This window comes from Pristiophorus japonicus, chromosome 9 (assembly GCF_044704955.1).
Source record: "Pristiophorus japonicus isolate sPriJap1 chromosome 9, sPriJap1.hap1, whole genome shotgun sequence".
In the NCBI taxonomy this organism is placed as follows: Eukaryota; Metazoa; Chordata; class Chondrichthyes; family Pristiophoridae; genus Pristiophorus; species Pristiophorus japonicus.
Genome location: NC_091985.1, coordinates 71,589,082 through 71,610,329, shown reverse-complemented (window position 1 = coordinate 71,610,329; position 21,248 = coordinate 71,589,082). Strand labels below are relative to the sequence as shown.

General features: G+C 37.5%; 1 protein-coding gene across 11 annotated transcripts in view; it reads right to left on the bottom strand.

Annotated features, from left to right (window-relative positions):
* esrrga (estrogen-related receptor gamma a) overlaps nt 1-21,248 on the bottom strand; it is a 229,216-nt gene that overhangs the window by 50,204 nt on the left and 157,764 nt on the right. For all 11 annotated transcript variants that reach the window (XM_070889451.1, XM_070889448.1, XM_070889450.1 and 8 more), the window contains one exon: nt 20,369-20,485. In XM_070889451.1, coding sequence (XP_070745552.1) covers nt 20,369-20,485 — 117 coding nt within the window. The remainder of the gene's footprint in view (nt 1-20,368; nt 20,486-21,248) is intronic.

Sequence of the window (21,248 nt, the reverse complement as noted above, 5' to 3'; positions counted from 1 at the left end):
TTTTTTTATCATGCCCCCTACATTTAAGTCTAAATCATTAATATATACTACAAAAAGTAAGAGACCGAGTACTGAACCCTGTAGAACCCCACTGGAAACAGCTTTTCAGTCACAAAAACTTCCCTCAACCATTACCCTTTGCTTCCTGAGCCAATTTTGGATCCAATTTTCCACTCTCCCTTGGATCCCATGGGCTTTTGAAAAAGTGCAACATCCCCACTGACACCTGGGGATCCCTGGCCAAAGACCGTCCTAAGTGGAGGAAATGCATCCGGGAGGGCGCTGAGCACCTCGAGTCTCATTGCCGAGAGCATGCAGAAATCAAGTGCAGGCAGCGGAAAGAGCGTGCGGCAAACCTGTCCCATCCATCCCTTCCCTCAACAACTATCTGTCCGACCTGTGACAGGGACTGTAGTTCTCGTATTGGACTGTTCAGCCACCTAAGGACTCATTTTAAGAATGGAAGCAAGTCTTCCTCGATTCCGAGGGATTGCCTATGATGATGATGATGATGACGACTTTTTTGATCAGCCTACCATGTGGGACCTTGTCAAAAGCCTTGCTAAAATCCATGCAAACTACATCAAACGCACTGCCCCCATCGACTCTCCTTGTTACTTCCTCAAAGAACTTAATCAAGTTAGTCAGACCTTAACAAATCCATGCTGACTGTCCTTGATTATTCTATGTCTTTCTAAATGAAGGTTTTTTACTGTCCTTCAGAATTGATTCCAGTAATTTGCCCACCACCAAGGTTAAACTAACTAATTGCTCGGTTTATTCCTTCCTCCCTTTTTGAACAATGTTAGCAGTTCTCCAATCCTCTGGCACAACTCCTGTAGCCAGTGAGGATTGAAAAATAATGGTCAGAGCCTCTGCAATTTTCTCTCTTGCTTCTTTCAAAAGCCTCGGATATATTTCATCCGGTCCTAGTGATTTATCTACTTTCAAAGATGCTAAACCCCTTAGTACTTCCTCTCTTACTATGTTTATCCCGTACAATATTTCACTATCTTCCTCTTGAATTTCAACGTCGCATCGTCCTCCTCTTTTGTGAAGACAGCCGCAAAGTATTCATTTATTCAAAAGAGAGCACGGTACGGCAAGTGTTGTAGGGTGCCACTTACTAGGGTTAGTTCCTTTCCAGCTGAATAGCAAAGAAGCTCATCAGCTTGCAATCTACACCAGTATGTCTCCCTATCTATCCTCAATCTTTGTTTCTTTTCCTGCTCTCCTGCAGTCTCCAGTATCAGGTGCCCTGTTGCAGCTCTCTCTGACTTAATCCCTGGATCAGTGCTGAAAACAATCTCACCATCTTAATTTTATTTTCAGTTTTTCTAATTAACTTCAGACCAACAGTTTTGAATAGGTGAAATTTATTGCAATGAGACAAAAACATTTACATTTAAAGAAGTTTTAAAAAAAAGTCCATTTAGCATGAGGATTAAGTGGCATATTATAAAAGTTATTAGAATGATTAAAACAGCTCAATTCAAGTACTTACACGTTAACAGTGTCTATCAATATGGCAACTATTCTGTCTAGTCTTGTTCTGTACTAATAAGGGTCTTATTTTACTTGCGCAACTTTTACATATAAAAGAAAATAGAAGACACAGAGGATAACTGTCAGCTTTGGCAAAGCTGTAGATGACCCCCATACCTTCAGGAATGTGTTTTGGCCAGTTCAAAATGCTCTGCCTGAAATGTTAACTTCACACTAGTAAAGTGCACCCTAGTAAAGTGTTCAATTAGTATCAGTAGAATTACTGATCTGAGCATGCAATCAAACTTGGTAGAGCATAAAAGCTACTTCCAATTGGGGAGGATTATTAAATCTTTAACATTCCACTATATCTATTGACTTGTACTGGCAAATCTTGATAAAATGGAGCTGGAATTCACTACTTAATGCAATAAAGAATTTGTAGAAAACAATAAATTCACAAAGCACCTGACTTGAACAGGAAGGTAAGTGTTGATGTAGCTGGGCTAGGCCTGGTTGTACACTTTGCAGCTATAAATTCATAATGATCCTCAAAGTCAAAAACTTTAAGAAGCTTACATGAGTGTTTGAATCATTAAAAAAAACTTGTATAAAAAGATACTCCATTGTAAAAAAAATACATTTCTACCTGGTTTTACGACTTTCTCCCATGAATATTCCAATGTTTGCAAACATTCTTTTGACTACCAAGTTTTAATATAGCAAATCTCTGCTTTTCATCAACAAAGTATCATAATCACTGTACTTTGTTGTCAAACAGACCAAATTAACAATAAGATCCAAAAAGAAATATGGATTAAAATACAGCTTTTGATTAAATGCTCTCAGATAGCTCCTTTTATCTGGTATGGCAGAGTGCGAAACCAGACTTTGTTTATATTTTAAATTATCCCTTTTACAGGAGGCACACAGATGACAGTAAAATTGTTACAAGGCTGGTTTTTAATTTCATTGGTCACATGGAATCCTGCAAGGAATCGACTACAGTTTATAATCAACAAGCACTGCCAGATTCTAGTCCGTGCTCAGCTAATGCCCCACTTTGTGAATTGTTTGTGTTACAGATGGAATTAGGCAACAATAAACAAATGTGTTTTGCGTTTTAATTTTCATGTTATTCAAATAGCACACTTTAGTAAACCCAACCTCTTCTCTCTCTCTACTTTTTCCTCTTCTCTGTTCCCCAGAGGTTCATCAACTCCCTTTGGGAGAAAATCTACGGATAGCTGAAACAGCTTGCCTCTGTATCCTGGGGCTTAGCTGCAGCAGCATTAGAACTACCAGATGTCTGTCCTATTCCCGCCTTACAAAATGACTATTTATTGTTCTACCCTTTTCACCCGATATATATTCTTAAGAGGGTTGTGACCACCTTGCTGCCTGTCCACAAATATGTCTTATTTCCCGATATATAACGTGTAATTTTATAACTTTCTTTTTTCTGCTTATATGTTCATTTGTTTTTTTATTTAGAATTGTATTATGCATCTTTTAATAATATGGCAACATAATCAATACATAGAACATCTCCATGAAATATCCTGAGCCCCTAAAAAATATAAAACTTTTTCCTATTTTGTCTATCCAAGCATAGATGGCAATGCACTCCTTAGTAACAGTAGATACTTGATAAAGTTTAGTGTAATACATTGAAATGTTGCAGATTTAAAATGTGCGCTATGTTGAAGCAAAGTATGTAATGATAAAGCCAGCAATTTACTTTGGACAATAAAGCATCTGAGACCTATCATTGTCTCTCAAACTGTTGGAGGTGAGGCTATTAAAATTGTGTTTATGCTTTATATTTGATTCACATTGTAGTTTTTAAATATTGCATTCTAATTTCACAGAATATCAATTTGATGGTGCTATAGGCTAGGAAGCCATCTGCAATCTGTAAAGGAAATACAGACTACAGTACAAACATAAAAATGTGTAGTGCACAAGATTTAACCATGTACATGATTTTTCCCTGGGTTGGGATAGAAAATGATGTATAAAGAATTTCAGACCACCATTAGTTTAAAATAAAACACTTATTATTTGAAAGCAATCTCAAATTTGTAGTCTCAAATGCTTTCCACATCAATTTCTATTCAGATATTTTTGAGTATGCATTATAAAAGGGCCGCTGTTTTGTTGTCCTAAACTACTATTACATTGAACTTGCCAGTACATTACCACCAGAGTTTGAGCAGTCACGTGAACAGGGAGCCAGAGTTACTCTGCTCACTTGAATCACACTGGAGCTTAAGGTGACAGAGCTGCATGCATGTAAGCAGGGCCACTTAGCATATCTTATATTGCTGAGTCCTCCATTGACTGAAAAATGAAGCGCTTGTGTCAACTGTTTCCAGTTAGTAGAAAATAGAATGCTTGCCTCTTTTACTGTCAAGCTTTAAAAACAAGTTGTATAAAAGTCAGATGTCACACTGACAGCAGTTATATTGCTACTGGTGTGAAGCATAAAGCTCCACAACCTGGATCATCAGCAGTACACTGCAGTGTCGGCACTTATGTTGTAAAAGTCTCAATATGGCACCAGTAAAAAAGGTGTACCTGTATATAACTATAGTATTAGTTTTACATATGAGAAAATTCCATTTTTATACCAGGAAAATAAAAAGTAATTTTATCAACATTTCATAATTCAGAAACAACATTAGAGTAAATATATTTTAGGGATAGGGAATTAAATGATTAAATGCACAAAGTGCAGAGAAATTCATCATAAAATGTGTCTGGTACAATGCACATTGGAATTCTCTGCTTTTACTCTTTTGCTGAAAGGCGATCACCTGCCAGGGACTAAAACCTTCCAAATGGCTCTCTCTTATTAAAGACCAACTAAAACTCAATTTCATGCTAGACTTGTAAGTACATAAAGCATGATTACTGATGTAGTTTGCCTTGAATCCATTTGGGTACCTGTCACCCTTCTCTGCTCTACCCTGTGTACATGTTACAATACTGCCCAGGCTAATAAAGACTTCTGTCACAGCAATTGCCTTCATCTTTTGAGTCACATTCTACTCTCCAGGTAACACTGCCAACTTCACTTGCAGTAAATGAGCTCATACTACCACTTGATTTCTGTGTGTAAAGAAAACCAAAGGATTCCCACTCTGGGGCAAGAGCAGAAAGGAATAGATCTCAAGCAGTCTGCTTACATCATTCTACTTGTTTGAAAGAAAACGTGTTTATTTGCGAGTTACTTTGAAAGAAAACGAATACCGGAGTGAGGACTTAAGATTACATGTACACATTTAATATTGTGATTGTACCAGTGATTAATCATCATCCAAATACAATGAAAGATGATACCTTAATGAAAACTGGTTGCTGGAGTTGGGTAATTACTCAAACAAGATTTTGTTCTATTTAGAAATCATTAGTATTGGAAGTTAAAATAGAAACCAATTGAGAAACAACTGACTCTACTGTATACGAGTATTTGTTTGACTGAAGTACTGAAATATACATTTTATGGCGCAGAGTGGGTCAAGATAGACCTTTTTATAAAATAGCTTTCCTTTTTATTCACACCACTGTATGGATCATTCCTTGGTGAGAAGGTAGGCTACGGCTCACCATGGGGACCCGATGATAAAGCTGTCTACCAGCGACATTGGCTCAGGCACTTTCAAAACAGCTCAATATAAAAAATGAAGGCTCAGATATTGCCTCTACTTTACTGCATCAAGGGGAATTTTCAACCACCGCCCACCCATACAGTAATGTAGTGGTTATGTTACTGGACTCGTAATCCAGAGAAAACGAGTTCAAACACCTTCATAGAAACTTGAAACTTTGAATTACATTTTTTAAATCTGGAAATAAAAAGCTGGTATCAGTAAAAAAATAACCATGAAGTTGTTGGATTATCATAAAAACTCAACTGGTTTACTAATGTCCTTTAGGAAACGAAAGCTGCTGCCCTTACCTAGCCTGGCCTGTATGTGACTTCAAACACACACCATTGTGGTTGACTCTTAACTGCCCTCTGAAGTGACCTAGCAAGCCATTCAGTTGCATACCACTTTCTCAGGATAACTAGAAGGGCAACAAATGCCAGCCTTGCCAGTGATGCCCACTTCCCAAGAATGAATGGAGAAAAAAAGGCAGCTGGCAGTAGAAAATGGGGATGCTCAGCAATGTCCCTTGGACTCAATTTTCAGATGGGCCTGTAAAAGGATGCACAGCCTGCCTGCTCAAAATAGGAGAGGGGCTGCTAACATATGGGTTGTAGGACGCCGTTTGCAATTGTCAGGTGAAAATGGGTGGACTATGCACATCACACGCTATGCCCATTTGTACCTAACCAGTGGTCTTTAAAGGGGGAATTTTTGTGGAGTCAGGAGCAGTAGTAAAACGCTGCAGCCCACTGCTAGCTGCTGGATGGGCCCCACCCAGTGCGCTTCTCCCTCTTTTACTACAGACCTCTGGCTCAACTCACCTATGGACCTGCCTATTTTCCATTCCCTGGTTTGGCAATGAGCTGCCGGCTCATTGAGTGCTTGGCAGCTCCCCCAAATTGAAGAGGCCCAAACCTGAGCCTTTGAACTTTCCGCTGGCTTCAGGCGGGTGGTGGCAGTCGCTTCGCCAAATCCGTACCTGTTTTGGGCGGGAGTCGACCCATCATTTCGACTGGAAATACAAGTAGTCCATCAAATTGCTTTTCCTTTTCACTCAAAATTTGAAAATACCCAATTTTGGGGGATAGAAATCACTAATTTTATCTTTAACTCACATTTTGATCAACAGCTGAATTAGTCTTCTGGGTGCAATAAAACTGCAAATTTTCTTTCATTCATGGAGTTCTTTACACCTCAGATCATGTGTCACAGATATGTTTCTGTTCAGCAGGGTAAGGGTTAATAATTTTCAACATGCACGAAGAGGTTCAATTAATACTAATGAAGAGTGCAATTATTTCAATTTATACCACTGATTAATTGTGAAACACAATGAATATCAATAGAATAAACAAACATGACAGCCAAACCTTTAATCAAGTGGATGATCATTAGTCAATTAAACTTGTAATCGATTAATATATATAGTAAGTTGATCACCTCTTCTCACCCCAATAAACATCAAGTCTGTTTCAGATTTTAGCACTAGGGAGGATTTTAGCTATTGTTTACCAGATAAATGACCATCAAAAATCTAATTTACGTCAAATTTTAAAGTATTTGTTATTTTTTGCCTTTCTTATGCTCTCGGTTTTCTTCATTTATTCAATTTGACTGTAGTTTTACAGAAAATATGTTATATAAATAAATAAAATACAAATAAATTAACTAAGACAAACTAGCAGATCTCCTGTAGTATTGCTCACTGTTGCAAGCACAATCTCATTGGTAGGAGTCCGCTGAATGTGGTGAAAACAATTACTTTTATTTGGCTGCAGATCAAACGATCCCACCACTGCAAGGTAAAATATCAAATTGGCAATAAGTTACAGATATCTGCTCAATATATTAATCTTGTCCCTGCAGACATTTCCCATCTGCAAAATCCTCCTTTCTATTTTCACGCTTTTGTGCCAACTGTTTCCATCTTAAGTTCCTATCTCCACATTTACAATGGAAACTGCCGATGTAACCTTGTCACTCCTTAATTATACCTTCCTGCCTCAGTCTTGCATATGTTCGCCCCTCAGCCTGTACTGCAGATAAACTCCTATGCTCCAACCAACTCTGTTTCTCTACCCAAACTGCCATCAATTTTGCTACTTAATATAAAAAATAATACAACATTATAGTGTTAAATTTAAAAAAAGAACAGAATGCATCACTTTAAAATGGGGACTGAATTTCGTCTAGGTGCGATAGTCCAATTATCTCAAGACCTCATCCCCACTTGACTCCCCAAGGCTATGGGAGATAGACTAGTAATATAAAACAATCAAGGTTTCTGAGACAGGTACAGGCCTTCAATAGAAATATTGTTTAGAGGCATTTCAACACAGAAATTTACAACTTTAATATGTTATAAATCTTATTTGCATTAGTAAGTCTTCGGTCTCATTGAGAAAATAAGTTGGTGGCTGAGAAAATGTTTTAAAAGTATTTTAACTATTTTGCTGGCTTGCCTAAATGTTTCTGATTGATTATTCAGAATTGGTTGTTTCCATACAGCATTAGTACTTTTTTCACTGAAAGCTTATTTATTCACTGTAGTATTATATCATTACCACTTTTCTGCTATCCAATTGGAGAAAATATATTGAGGAAAATTAATATTTTTTTCTTTAAATTGTTAAGCATCTGTATAAAGTTGTTTAAAAGCTGTAATTCTATTTGAATATACTTGTAGTGTTATCTCTCTTCTTTCCATTTAAATTTTTCTCAGCCTTTTCTGAACTTTCCCCTCATGGTCATTTACCTCTTTCTACTGCAAGAGCAAACTAAATGAAAGTCAGATCTAATCCCTCTTCATAATAAGACAGCAGAAGAAATGTTTGAAAATGGGCAGATTAGGATAATGTATTTATTGCCTCCCCTTTAAGATATTGTGAGGCTTTCTTTCTGGTAGCCCTGATAGAAACTGACAAAATGCATCACACTCGAGGCTGGCAGATTCAAGTGTCAGGTGGCCCTTGGGCTCTAACCTGCAACCTCTGAATTCTTATCACTAGACCACGAGGTTGTCGTGGCCATTATTCTCAATACGTCTTCCCCAATCAATATTTACTAATTTTGTTACAGCAAGACTGTCCTATTAATGTATGGATGGTTAGCATTAAACAGAAATGTACTCACTGGCTATAAATCATCCTGCAAAACTCAAAGTCTAATATTCCCAATGTAGAAAATGTTGTATTTCCAATGACTTCAACAATAGAATAGATGCTGAAAAGTTAGAAGACTTAATATGTGAGCAGCAATTGTAACTTCTGTTTAACTTTATTGTTTTGGGGAGGGGTTGGGAGAGAAGGCGGCGAGTGTATAAATTTAAAGTGTCTGTGTGGACACAGACACCATTAGAGCTAAAGTGAATTGGATAAAGAGCTGTACAAAATGATTATCCAAAGCTTATTCTGCTGTCACTCTTCTGTTTAAATAGCACTTTCAGAATTAACATAGAAATAGCCTTTGGAATGTTAATCTTTCAAGATGATTCTTTATGAACTCAACATGGATTCAAAATGCTTCTTTTCATTACTTGCGTGCCATCTCAGAAAAAAACACGCTAGTCAATATTTCTTACCATGTCCACATTGGGTTTAGCCAGCCGTTATAAAATGGCAGTTTGTGAGCAATTATTTTCAATGCTTGCATACAGCAAATGGAATTACAATAGAGAAATTGTTCATTAAATGCTAGGCTTAGGGTGCATTGAAACTCTAACTTCAACGTTGGTACAAGGCAGCCTGTATATGAATGCATGCGCAGAGCTCTCTCCTGGGCAGCAGAATTGAGGTTTCAGCCTGGCAGTTCTCCGTATATACTAGCTAGCTAATATCTAAACAGCAGCTACTGATTTGATACTGGTAGCAGCAGTCTGATCATAGTATTAAAGAGGCATGACTGTCCTGCTCGGGAGGTGATCGGTTGAAGTAACAGTTTGGACAGACAGTATAATCCAACACAGTGAGTGTGTTGTAACCTTTTTCAGAATTTCAGTAGTTTCAAGAGGAGGAAATACTTCAAAATTGGTTACAACAGCTATCGTCAAGCAGGAAGCTTGGGTACATCACACATTTCTGCTGTGTAAGCATGTATTTAAGGGTAAAAAGAATCAATATTCACAGCTACTAGTAAAGTATATTATTGGCGTCACTGCACGCTGGGTCATTGATATTACATTGATTTAGTATAACCACTTTTTGAATACAAACTATTAAAGTAACCTACTGCTCTTGGGTTAAAAAATAGCTACCGAATACCCGTACAATATGTTAGACCACTAGAGCTAACTTGGTATTCATACTGAAAACAAAGTATTGACAATACAATCTTATTCATTGCACACTTTTCTTGTGATGTCACTTAGTGTATCTTGTATCCACTGCGCACTACCACAATGACACCATCTGGCGTCTTTCTAGGATGGGTGACTACAGAGGCAATGACAGAAAATGCTATATTTAGTAATCACCAAGTTTAACAACATGTCTGCCTATGTTTGTGTCAGCTTATTTTCTGCTACTTATACCTCGTTCACAGTAAACTTAATAAAGCTAACCCTTACTGCTCAGTTTATTTTACAGAAAATGAACTCCAAGCTAATTAACGATTTAATCAAATTGAATCAAATTAAAAATTGTAAATTATATTTCAAAAGCCTGAAAAAAATTGACCATTTACAATGAACAAATATCCCTTTCAAACACTAAAGAATGACCACGAAGTGCTTGTGATGATAATGAAAGCTGTCTAGTCCTCCTGCTTATCAAGGATTCACCAAAGAAAAAGTACACATTGTTAACATTAAATCCCTATAGGGGACCTGAAATAGCTTTCACTTAGCATTCCATTTTAATTGCTAGGCTGAAATAATTCCAATCTGTTTTTCTGGCGTGCCACTAATTAAACCTGCAAGATTACACAGAGAAAAATAAATACATCATCTCCGCTTGAAAATGAAAGTTTTCTTGAATGACAAATATTTTTAATCAGAGCCATATGCACAGGAGCTTGGAGGGCGAGCTTAATCTCAAAACCACTCCAGCAGCATAAAACAATTCAGTGGGTTATAATTAATGTCACAGTCATAACAGCAAGCTCAAGCCACTGTTTTTCTTTCTACTTAAGGAGAAATAACTAGCTGTTATCTCTGCGCCTGCAGAGCCTCCCCATTGTAGATTCAATAATACAAGAGGTTTCTTATCACCATTCGAGGTGAATGATTGTAACTGTGATATGTTTAGACAATGTGTTGTATTTAACCCAATTTACAGGTGCCCCAGCTTGGCCACAGCAGTAAACACTGGGGACTAATAGGGAATTAAACATGTACAATAGACTAACTCCATTTACTCTCAAAACTGAAATGCATTTAGTAAACTCACTTAAAGAGACAGTAGCCTCCTTCAGGGCATGTGCTGTCATTTGTTATTTTCATCATGGGGGAGGGGAAAATCTGCTTTTGGTTGCATTTATCTTATCTGGTGCAGTGACCAAGTTTGTTAGTACAGCATTCCAAGTACCACAGTTTATGTTGTTGTTCAAATTTGCCAATTCAAAAATGGTAGGTTTCTTTAATACACAAAATCTGTTCATCCTACTTGTCCAAAAAATAAAATTAAAAAAACAATCTATATAACCCATTTGTATCTCATCCTTTTCAGGAAATCCCACACAATTGCCAGTCTGTGTCAGACGCTACTTTCATTAGTGAAGCTCCAACAAGAAGGCAAATCTAAAGTGTGAGAATTTCAATGGTGTGTCCACTAGGTTTTGATTTTTTAGGGGTATTAAATATTGCCTACATAGGCCTTCAAAGAAAATGCTTTTTATAACGCTGGAGTATCACTGAAAAAAACATGCTGCCAGAGGAATCAAAGGAGGCGATTTATGATTTCATTCCGATTGACGGCCGATTAAATTAAAACAGATCAGTGTTGCAATTCTTGGGCAGGTGGCTCTAGACCGGTGACAGCCTCAGAACTATTAAATTGGTGCGGAGATGGAAAGCCTTCCGCTTGCATTCACGCACTTACTGATCAAACTGTGACAAATGAGATGTTACCGCTCTTGTAAAGCAAGGCTACAATCTGTCAAACCTGAACATAATTTGTGACCCTCTGTGACATCTTTTTTTCTTCTTGGTTTGAATATGGGAACAGTTGCAGAATTCCCCAATAAGATGCAATGTACTAAACTGATGTAAAATGCTAACATTAAGTACTTTAGTGTTCAACGATGTTAATAATTCGACCAGGTTCAAATGGCGTTTTATAAATTATTATGTATCTGTATACTACTCAGCTTTTTGAAATTTCTAATCACCAGTAATTCTAGTGGGAGGGTCCTAATTTCCATTAACAGCTGTCACCTTGCCTCATTTTGAATAGATTGGAAGCACCTTAGCTCTGTTAAAAGCAGTTTTTCTTTCCTTAACTTTATTCTCCTTTTTTCTCAAGTTGGACTTTGATCTGGGTAATTGTGATGATCTTACCCAAACAATACAAGTAGAATGCAAATGCAAAAGAAATAGGGTTGCTGGGAGTAACAGTGACTTTAAATTCTAATAGCTGAATTTATCACAACAGCTAAAATAACTGTACAGGAAGAAATGTCCTTTCTAGGTGCAGTTAGTGTAGTTTGCATGATGGATAACCTAACATGTGTAAAATGGCTAGTAGGATACTGCATCCATATTTGGCAAATAGTGCTGTAATGTGCACTAATCCAGTCTATCACGATGAACTTTTGAGCCAGCTTCTGAAATGCCCAGACATCAGGAGCTGTCATCAGTCTTTTGTTCTCCCCTTTATGCAATAGGGGCCCTGGTCAGTGCACTGAGAAGAGGCCTGCACCCTGCTAACCTTGCCTATTAAAGGCAGGGTCTTAACAGCTGTCTGGAGTGCTAAGAGGTCACAAACACAGTTTGCTATGCCAACAACTACTACTCATCCCTGGTGAGCATGCCACGAGACTTACGGTCAGGCTGATGTCAAGAGTGCATTGCAGGCATTTGCAGTTGTTAATGCTTTAAGAGGCAAGGAAGCCTATGTTGCTAACAAGCTATTGTATGAAGCAATAAAGTATAGAATTTTCCTGCAGCCTATTTAACTAAATTGCATCAAAATCATATTAACTCATGACCCATTTATCTTCTTTTCAGCTTTCTCAATGTTACACTTAGTAATCCTGGCTTCTTAAAAGGTTACTTGAGAAACTATGTGGGGTATGTTGCAGTTAATACTGAGTAAAACTGGTGTGTAATAACAAAACAACATAAGGGACAGTTGGCCTCTATAAAATTCTCAGGAGAAAAGTAAAAGAATATTGTCTTTGCTTTTGTAGTTATAAAACAAATATGTATGTGTAGGAAAATAATGCGCTATCTTCGAAGAAAATTCTCTTTGGATTGAATTGTTGGCATTAGTGCAATACAAGCCAAAAGAGTTATTGTCTCTTTAATGAACATTTTTTTCAGAGGTTATCAGAGTATTGACATCAAATTATCATACACTGGGTTTAACCACAGCCAATATTAAGACTACCATTCAGAGATCACCACATTCCATTTGTGTCTTGTGACAACATTTTGACACTAGGAATGCAGAACTAGAGGTCTTAGCCATAGCTGACACTCGCTTGTGTATGATTTATCTTATCTCCACACTTTAGCAACTCCCAAATATAGCCCAAATTAGACATTTAAACAGCTTGTAGGGCTTAGGTGAATATTTTAGGAATTGGTATGACTGCTTCACTTTCACAAATCAGTTAAGACTTTGAGTGGCTTCAGTACTCAAAAGAAGTGTGCATATGTGTAGCGTGCTTGTGTATATAAAAAGGTACCGTTCAAAAGGCACAAAAATAAACAAATACCTGACTGTGAAGGCACAAGATTTGTGATAACTTCCACCTTAGTTACAGATGGCATAAGTCTGTGATAATATTTATACTTTTGAACATTTCTTAGCTAATATACTGGATTTTAAATAATTGCCCAATATTATATACTTACCATAAGTCTGTGATAATATTTATAGTTTTAAACATTTCTTAGCTTATATAGTGGATTTTAAATTATCACTCAATATTACATACTTGCCATGGTTGCTATAGTAAATATCATAACATATAACAGGTGAACGATAGCTATCTGAGCCACACTTTTGAATTTGACCATTTCAGGAAGTAATGTTTATGGAATTTATAATTAAACTGGTTCATTAACTTAACAGTTACAGTTTCTTTAACTGAATTTGCTGAAACAAATATTAAAACTGAACGGTAAAATTAATTTGGTTAATAGAGATCTAAATTGAGAATCTTCAAGCTGTTTGAGGATTGCCTCAGATGCTTCTCTTGAATTTATTATAGCATGGCAAATTAATGATTCTTAAAGTGGTTCATTTTTTTTTAAATGGTAAAAATGCTGGAGAAACAATCCATCAGTAACATAAAGACTAGAATTATCATTTGTATATCCAAACTCAAATGCATAAACTTTAAATGTGTTTATAAAAATCCAATCATTTTGCCTGTGTAAAGTTAATCAGAAAGCATTATTTTTAAAGGCACTGGGCCGGATTTTCGAGAGGTTTGCAATCGGGTTTTCGCCACGATTTGACCCTCCGCGGCGAAAACCTGGTCGCAAAGTCTGGGTGGGATCCTCGGGTACCTGTGTGCAGCGGCGTTTCCAAGTACTGCCGGGGAGAGGTGCGCCGACATGCAGTGACATCGATTGCATTACCATACGAGTTTCGGCATTCTCCCGACCCGTACGCCACATCTAGAATAGCGACAGATCAAACCTATCTGTGCAGCCCTACCAGCAGCGGTAAGTATGAAAACCTGCAAAAACGTTAAGTTAAAGTTTTTTTTTTGCAATAATTAGATAGTTAAGGGTCTTGTAAATGTTTTTGGAATGTTTTTTGGAATTTCTTTTCTCCCCCTGACCCACCCCTTGCAAGGCCTCCCTCGCAGTGTAAATGACCTGGACTAAAGTTGCTGAAACTCACGTTTTGTGCCGCGAATGCTTGTGCAATGTCTCCCTTATCGATGCTCCCCTAATGCAGACGTAAAGGTCGAAAGTTCAGCCTAAAAATGGTCGCGCAGCGAAAACGGTAAGCTTCAGGTATCGCTACCGTTTTCGCCAAAAAAAAAACAAAAGTCGAAAATCTGGCTCTTAGCCTGTTGCTAGTTAATCTTCCACTGAAAATAAAAGTTCTGTTTTTTTTTAATTATCAATATAAGAACTGAAACAGATTAAGAAAGAATAAACTTTACACCTTTTAATATATACACCCAGGCTTAAAAAAAATTGAAAATACTGATATTAACAGGAAGAAAAATCTCTTAAGATTAACAGGGAATTAATACAAATGTAATTCTGAGCTTTATTTACAATGCTATTCTGGTTTTGTTTGTCATAGGTTCATGAACCAGAAGCGACAATCTACATAAGTGTAAGTAAACAGGATGGAATTGGAGAACCTTCTGTCCATCTGTCACCAAGATACATTCAGAATCTATTGGACTGTTTTATAATCTGGTGAATGGATGGTGCCTATGGCAATTACAAAATTCAGTTCAAAATGTGATAGCTGCCATATATGTTCATTGCCTCTCGCCCGTGATACTTCCATTCAACCTTCAGCCGTACTGATTAATGTAGGTGACTTTTTCGATGCTAGTAAATTGGTTTGTGGTGAAGAGAACAAGCATTGATACTATCCAAATGGGAAAACATGCTTGTTGGTCTACATTGGTTGTTAAGCAACAATAGGATTCCTAAATCGTGTATCTAAATAGCTGCAAATTTGGACCGAATAAAATGCTTATTCTGCAAAAGATTAGTTTGGAAAATTTAAGAATTTAAACCAATGGATCTATTTCAATAAAATGAGGCATTCAAGGAAATGGCTTTCAACCCTGTGCAAGTTCAAAAGACAAATGTTCTAAGGATATAATCAACTTATTTCACATTTGGCACAAAATATAAAAATATCTTTAGGCAGGGAAATTGTACGAGGGGATTAATTCTCCATTTCTGCATTCAAATGAAGTTGCTGTTTTGGAAGGCAGCCAGTCAGAAGCACATTTGTTTTTTTTCTTCCTTTTGAAAAAAATACTACTTGTGGAGAGTGGTACAGCTGGAAATGTCTTGTGTCCCTCGCTAGTTCCTCCCTGGAGACCCTCCAAAGGGTACGAAAATATTCACCAACACTTACCCCTTAATTGTATTCAAGCTCCCAGAAGGCAACACTTGACAAAAATCACCATTAGCTCCTGACAGTACAACATGTTCAGGAAATGCTTACCTGATCAATAGAAAATCTATGGGGACTTACTTTACAACTTTGGAATGGTATAAAAAATTCTTCCTTTAGTCCAATATGATAAAGTATGTGATAGCATTTGTTGTTTTTTTTTCCCCTTTTGGTTTTGTCTACCTGAAATGCTAAAGGCCAGCAGCTTGTTATTACAGAAAGCTTCTGTCAAATTAACAGGTAAATGTCAGAGAATGAGAATTAAAACATTCTCTTATTAAAAACGTATTTACATTTTGAATTTGGAGTTCCATGAAGCCAATTGTGCTTTTCAATAAAATTAATGAGAACAAAAAAATTAGATGTACACATAATTGCATCCATTAGGCGAAACTGGCGGTTTTAAAAATGGGCGATATTCCGGCGATCCCGAAAAATAATAAAACCATTAATGCTGGAAAAATCGCCCATTTTGGGGCGATATCAATGTAAATGGAAAGTCTAGCCCATAGTGGGTAAGTGAATGGCAATAAACATATATATGTGAGTGAATTTAAACCTTTCTAAAAGATAAAGTAAAGGTTGATCGGGAATATTACATCAGTTACTTCTTCATCAATTTGTAATTGCAGTACCTCTATGTGGGAATTGTACTACGCAAATTGCTTTAGTCAGAAGCTATTCATGGCTGGTGCCTTTTGAAATTAAAATGAGATTTTTGGGTCTCTGCTTCATAGAAATTTCTAAAGTACAGCTTGAAATGTAATTTTAGTGAAATGTAGATTGTACCATGTTTGGTAATGCAGAAGCACAATGAAAAAGTAATCAAATATAGATGTATATTTTACAATAAGCTCAACTGAGAGTAGAGTAGCATTCATTCTTTAAAGTATTTTACATGGGCAACTACATCAGCTGCAGTTTCAAATGAAGCATCATTACTGCTCTGTTTCACTAATGTAAGTGACATCATGCTCCAACTGATGAGAGTATAAAAAATGGTCCAATACTCAAAACGAATCTTTCTACGACCACAGACAAAATAGCCTCGATTTTAGCCAGGACCGAGAATCGGATGGGTGAAGTGCGAGGCGAGTGCCAAACCCCACTGACCTTGGCAGCTTGAGGCCTTGGTGACTTTAACTCCAGGGCCTCCTCATCTATATGCCAGCGGTCAGCTGCCCGTCCTAAATGGGTGGGAGTGGAAATTTGGGCATCAAGAGGTTGCCAGCCGGCAACAAAGGAAAGGTCGCTGGCAACAAGGTAAGTTATGGTGAGTGGGTTTTGGGAGGGTCCTGCAGTAGGGCTAGTGGGGAAACCCAGGGCAGGAATGGCCTTTAACTGCTCCAGGACCTGCAAGGAAAGTAAAAAAGGTACCTATTTAGGTTGCAGATCCTTTTCCTGCTGTCTTCATCAAGTGGGAAAGCTTCCCCACTCATGCCAGAGTTAAAATTGCAATCAGGCCCAATGACATAATCAGAGTCCAATCTGCATAATAAATATAGAAGGTCCCACCAGCTTCAAGGCAAGTGCCCTTGCTGCCTCATCAGAAGAGCAGGTTAAAATAGGACAGATGGAACGGGGCAGGACATCGGCGGGTAAGTCACCAGCCGATTTTAATTGCCTGCTTGCTTGGGTAGGATGAAAAGCACTACTAAAATGTCTAATGTGGATCAATTCTCTCAAAATATAACTTGTACCAAACAACTATACGGGTATAAAAACAGAAAATGCTGGAAATCTCAGCAGGTCAGGCAGCATCTGTGGAGAGGAAGCAGAGTTAACGTTTCGGGTCAATGACCCTTCGTCAGAACTATACGGGCAGACAGTTATAGTAACAGCCATTGAGTAATGTGGTCTGGAATCATAATTGTGTATTAATAGGTGATAATTACCAATTAGTAAATGAACATATATTGCCTAAATCAGCTTCAGTAATTCTAATACTGTACCTTACTGGAGGTTTGACTGCAAAACAAAAAGTAATATTGTTAAAATGCACAAGTAGAAACCTTCTTATGTTAGTCATTATCTAGCTTCATGTTCCAGCGGTTCCATATGAATTTAGGCATTGCATAATACAAAAACCAAGAGCTAGTGACAAGACGATGATTTATGCCTCCAGCCAGGAAGATTCGGAGGGCCCACGGAGGGTAAAGTGCAAGAGGGGGAGGCTAGACAGCTGCTCTCAGTGGGCTTGCTTTGGCAGCCAGGCTGTAGTTACCTCTTATGAAACCTGTACCTGCAGACGAGCTGATCCACAACTACTCTCCACTAGCAGATGGGGCGAGGAAGGAACTGTAGATAAATATTAAAAGGAACATAACAGTTCTTCAATCAAACAGCAGGTTCAAAAACTGGCAAATGAACTAGCAGCCACTGCGAAAACACGTGCTGCCATCAACATGACAAAATAATGCAGATTCTCTTCCATGTTGCAGTAAAACAAAACCTAAATCTAAAAGCAGTTCATATGGGGAAAAAGATAAAAATATAGGAGGAGTAACCTAGCAGTATGATTGCTCCCAAATGGCACTCATCTTCCCAGAGGGCAATACCAACTTCGAATACCTTCATGTTCTGCATCCAAATTTGTGCTTCATTAGGCTACAGAGTTTTCAAGGTTTCCATTGTAGACACTCTAATTGCCTATTTGAAGCAGTAATTCAAGTGTAAGGAAGGACCCCGATATCAAATTCAGCCACATCACAACAAATGGGAGTGCCATATTGATATATGTGTATATGGGTGGCTGGGGGTAGAACAAAAGGCTGCTATTTGTCTGAAGGCTCATGGGGAAAGATGCCATATCAAAACCAGCACAACATCCGTCAGGCCTGTCTCCAACTTCCCTTATCAATTACTGAGCTGTCATCTAAACTCTTGCACATAAGCAAATGTTAAAACATTTAAAACAGACCTGCATAATGGGCTGCTGCTGTAATGGCAGACGTACATCTTGGCAGATGTGAAGAAACAATAGATACCAAAGGTGTTACTGTACTGCATTTCAGTGAGAACAGAAGGAACTGATTCCGCTAGAGAAGAGTTTTATTTTTGCAAAAAAATGGATATACAGGTACCACATTGTGTATTGAACATATTGCATTAGACCATTACAGTTCTGAAGACAATGCCGCTGGGATTATTCTGCACTTGCTGGTACAGTACTTGCACCATATGTGTATGATGCAAGTGAAAAGCACCCAATTATACTGCCTGATTACTTTTTTTATTCAGGGATGGATAAGAAGAAAAGCAAGGGGGAAGGGAGTTGCAAAGTTTTGATGAGAGCATGTTACCAGTCTCGTGCATTTAACATCATATTTTGTACTGGTTGAAAAGAAGCAAATATAAGTCCACAGAAAATTATTGTAAACTGTATATTAAACTTGGCTTTGTCGTGACTGCAGTTAAACTACAGTTGCTGTAAAGCAAAATTCACAGGACCCTGTTTTGGAATTAGCCTTACATAGGTTGATAGTTTTGAGATTGGACTAGCACCAGCTGCATTAAAGTGCACTTTTGGTGGCAGTACGGAGAGAACATTGGTGAAGAAATCCGTATAACAATGACATTACAATGACAGTGTCCCTTTAGCTGTGTCAGCATATCACAATATTTTTGTTTTGCAAATTCTTGACATTAAACATTTCAGGATACATTAATAAATTGAATTATGTTGTAAAATGACCCATCCCTTCTGTTCAATGTGGTACCTGAAGTGGATTAGCTCAATTTTTTATTTATTTATTCTGTGAAAGATGGCCACATTTGAAAAGGTAGGTCATGTGGATTTGATTTGTGGTGGTTTTAAAATGCAGTCTAGTAGAAGGTGATAAAGGGGATTCTCTCTCTTTCAAGAGCCATTACTATTAACATTTAATTACAAAGCAGAGTGAGTGCTCCTCTTGGAGGAGTCAGCTTTACCAGTCCTATATAAAACATAGAAGCATTGCCCTTCCAATTTCCACATACCATTTATTTTAATATTGTGTTTTTTATTGAAAGTTTTCTTCCCCCAGCACTTTCTATTTTCTGTCGCTTGTTGGCTGTTCAGGACCATGCATTCTCAGATACTTAGAAACGTGGGGAGTTGAACTTCTACATGGCCATGACAAACACAGCTTTGTGACCGGTTGGTAAAGAGGTGTGATTCAGGTGGGCGAACCCAGACAGAATCAGTTCCCTTCCTTCCCACCACAAAACATCCCACCCCCACGAGCTCAAGATTGAATGTCTCGTTTTCATGTAATCTGCCATGTACTAGGAATTGACAAGCAAGTTGAAATAGAACTTTGGAAACTGAACTCTCCACCTTGTAGTTGGAAGTCGAGTGTTTGACCAGGAGCTTCTTTATTGAGCCTGTTTCATTACTTAAAACAAACATGGAGAAAAAGTCAACTATACTTGGCTTTCATAAATTTCTGCTGTTGAAATGGCCAACTAGAGTTTGACAAAATTACTGAACCCACTGTTGACTATGATCATAATTATTTATATTTTAGAATTTTATGTACAATGCATTACTTACATCAATAGCTCAGAAAATGTCACTCTCAAATAAGTCAATTTAAATACATTGAATGTTATGAAATAAGTTTGTTAGGACTTCTAAAGTCAGCTAGGTATATACCAAAATACAATAAATATAAAACTGACTTGTATGTTTTATTTAAACTTAGCTTTGCACATTTGTCAACAATACATACAATTTATTAATTGGTATTCATATTTTGTGTGCTTCTGTCATTACAGTTCAATATAAATTACTAAAAACAATATAGATCAATGAAATATGACTGTATTTATTCATACTGTACCTTACATTGTACTGTAAAAAACAAATGTTTTATTTAAGGTTTTTCCTTACCTTTCAACGAATACGAAATGCGATGCCTGCAGAAGGAAAGGCTTAATAAAACATTTGGACATTAAAAAACACACCATAATGCACCTTACCTTCTTTAAGCATGCCTACTTTTAGGCATTTCATGAAACGGCAAGCCTGGCAAGACTTGCGTCTACGCTTTGTGATTTCACATTCATTTGTTGCTGGGCAGCTGTACTCGATGTTACCTGCAGTAACAAAAAGGCAGAAAAATAAATCATGGAAACATTTTGATTGAGCATTCTACTTTAAGAACACAGAGCTGGATATCTGCTGATTTCTTAAATCAGTCCCAACTCTTCCTCGCTCTCTTTCCTACCCTCCTCCCCAACCTTCTCTGGTCCTCTGTGGTTAAATACATTAGTGTCTTAATGAAAATGCATTTTGTTTATTGTCCTCTGGAGAGGAGGGTCATCGCACAGAGTGCATAAATTGCTAGTGCAGACAAGGCAGGTTGGCAGTGAGTGTAATTGTAACCTTGATACTTCATGTTAGCAGCACTCAGGGTCCATCACATTCCCCTAGAAACATATGCAACTCCCTGTAATTAGCACCGCATCCACCTGGGACAGCAGCTCTGATGAAATATTTCAGAGTTAATCACACTTTGTAAACACTGATTTATATTGACTACCCTTCTCTGAGCCGATGCTTCCTCATTAAATAACAGATTAGTAGAACACTAAGAGACTAAATACTGAAAACTCCTCACTCAATGCAAAACCTTGTGTAAAACAACCGATCTGGGAAAGAAATCTATTCACACATACATCCCTTTCACAAAATTGCTTAACAAAAAAGGTTACACTTCAACTTGTATTCAGAAGACACAAATTGTACAATCTCTACTTCAAGAACAAAAAAATAATGCTTGAAATTCTGAACAATGTTTACATATACAAAGAAAGAATAACATTCTTAAACATGTATTAATATTTATTAGAACAGAGA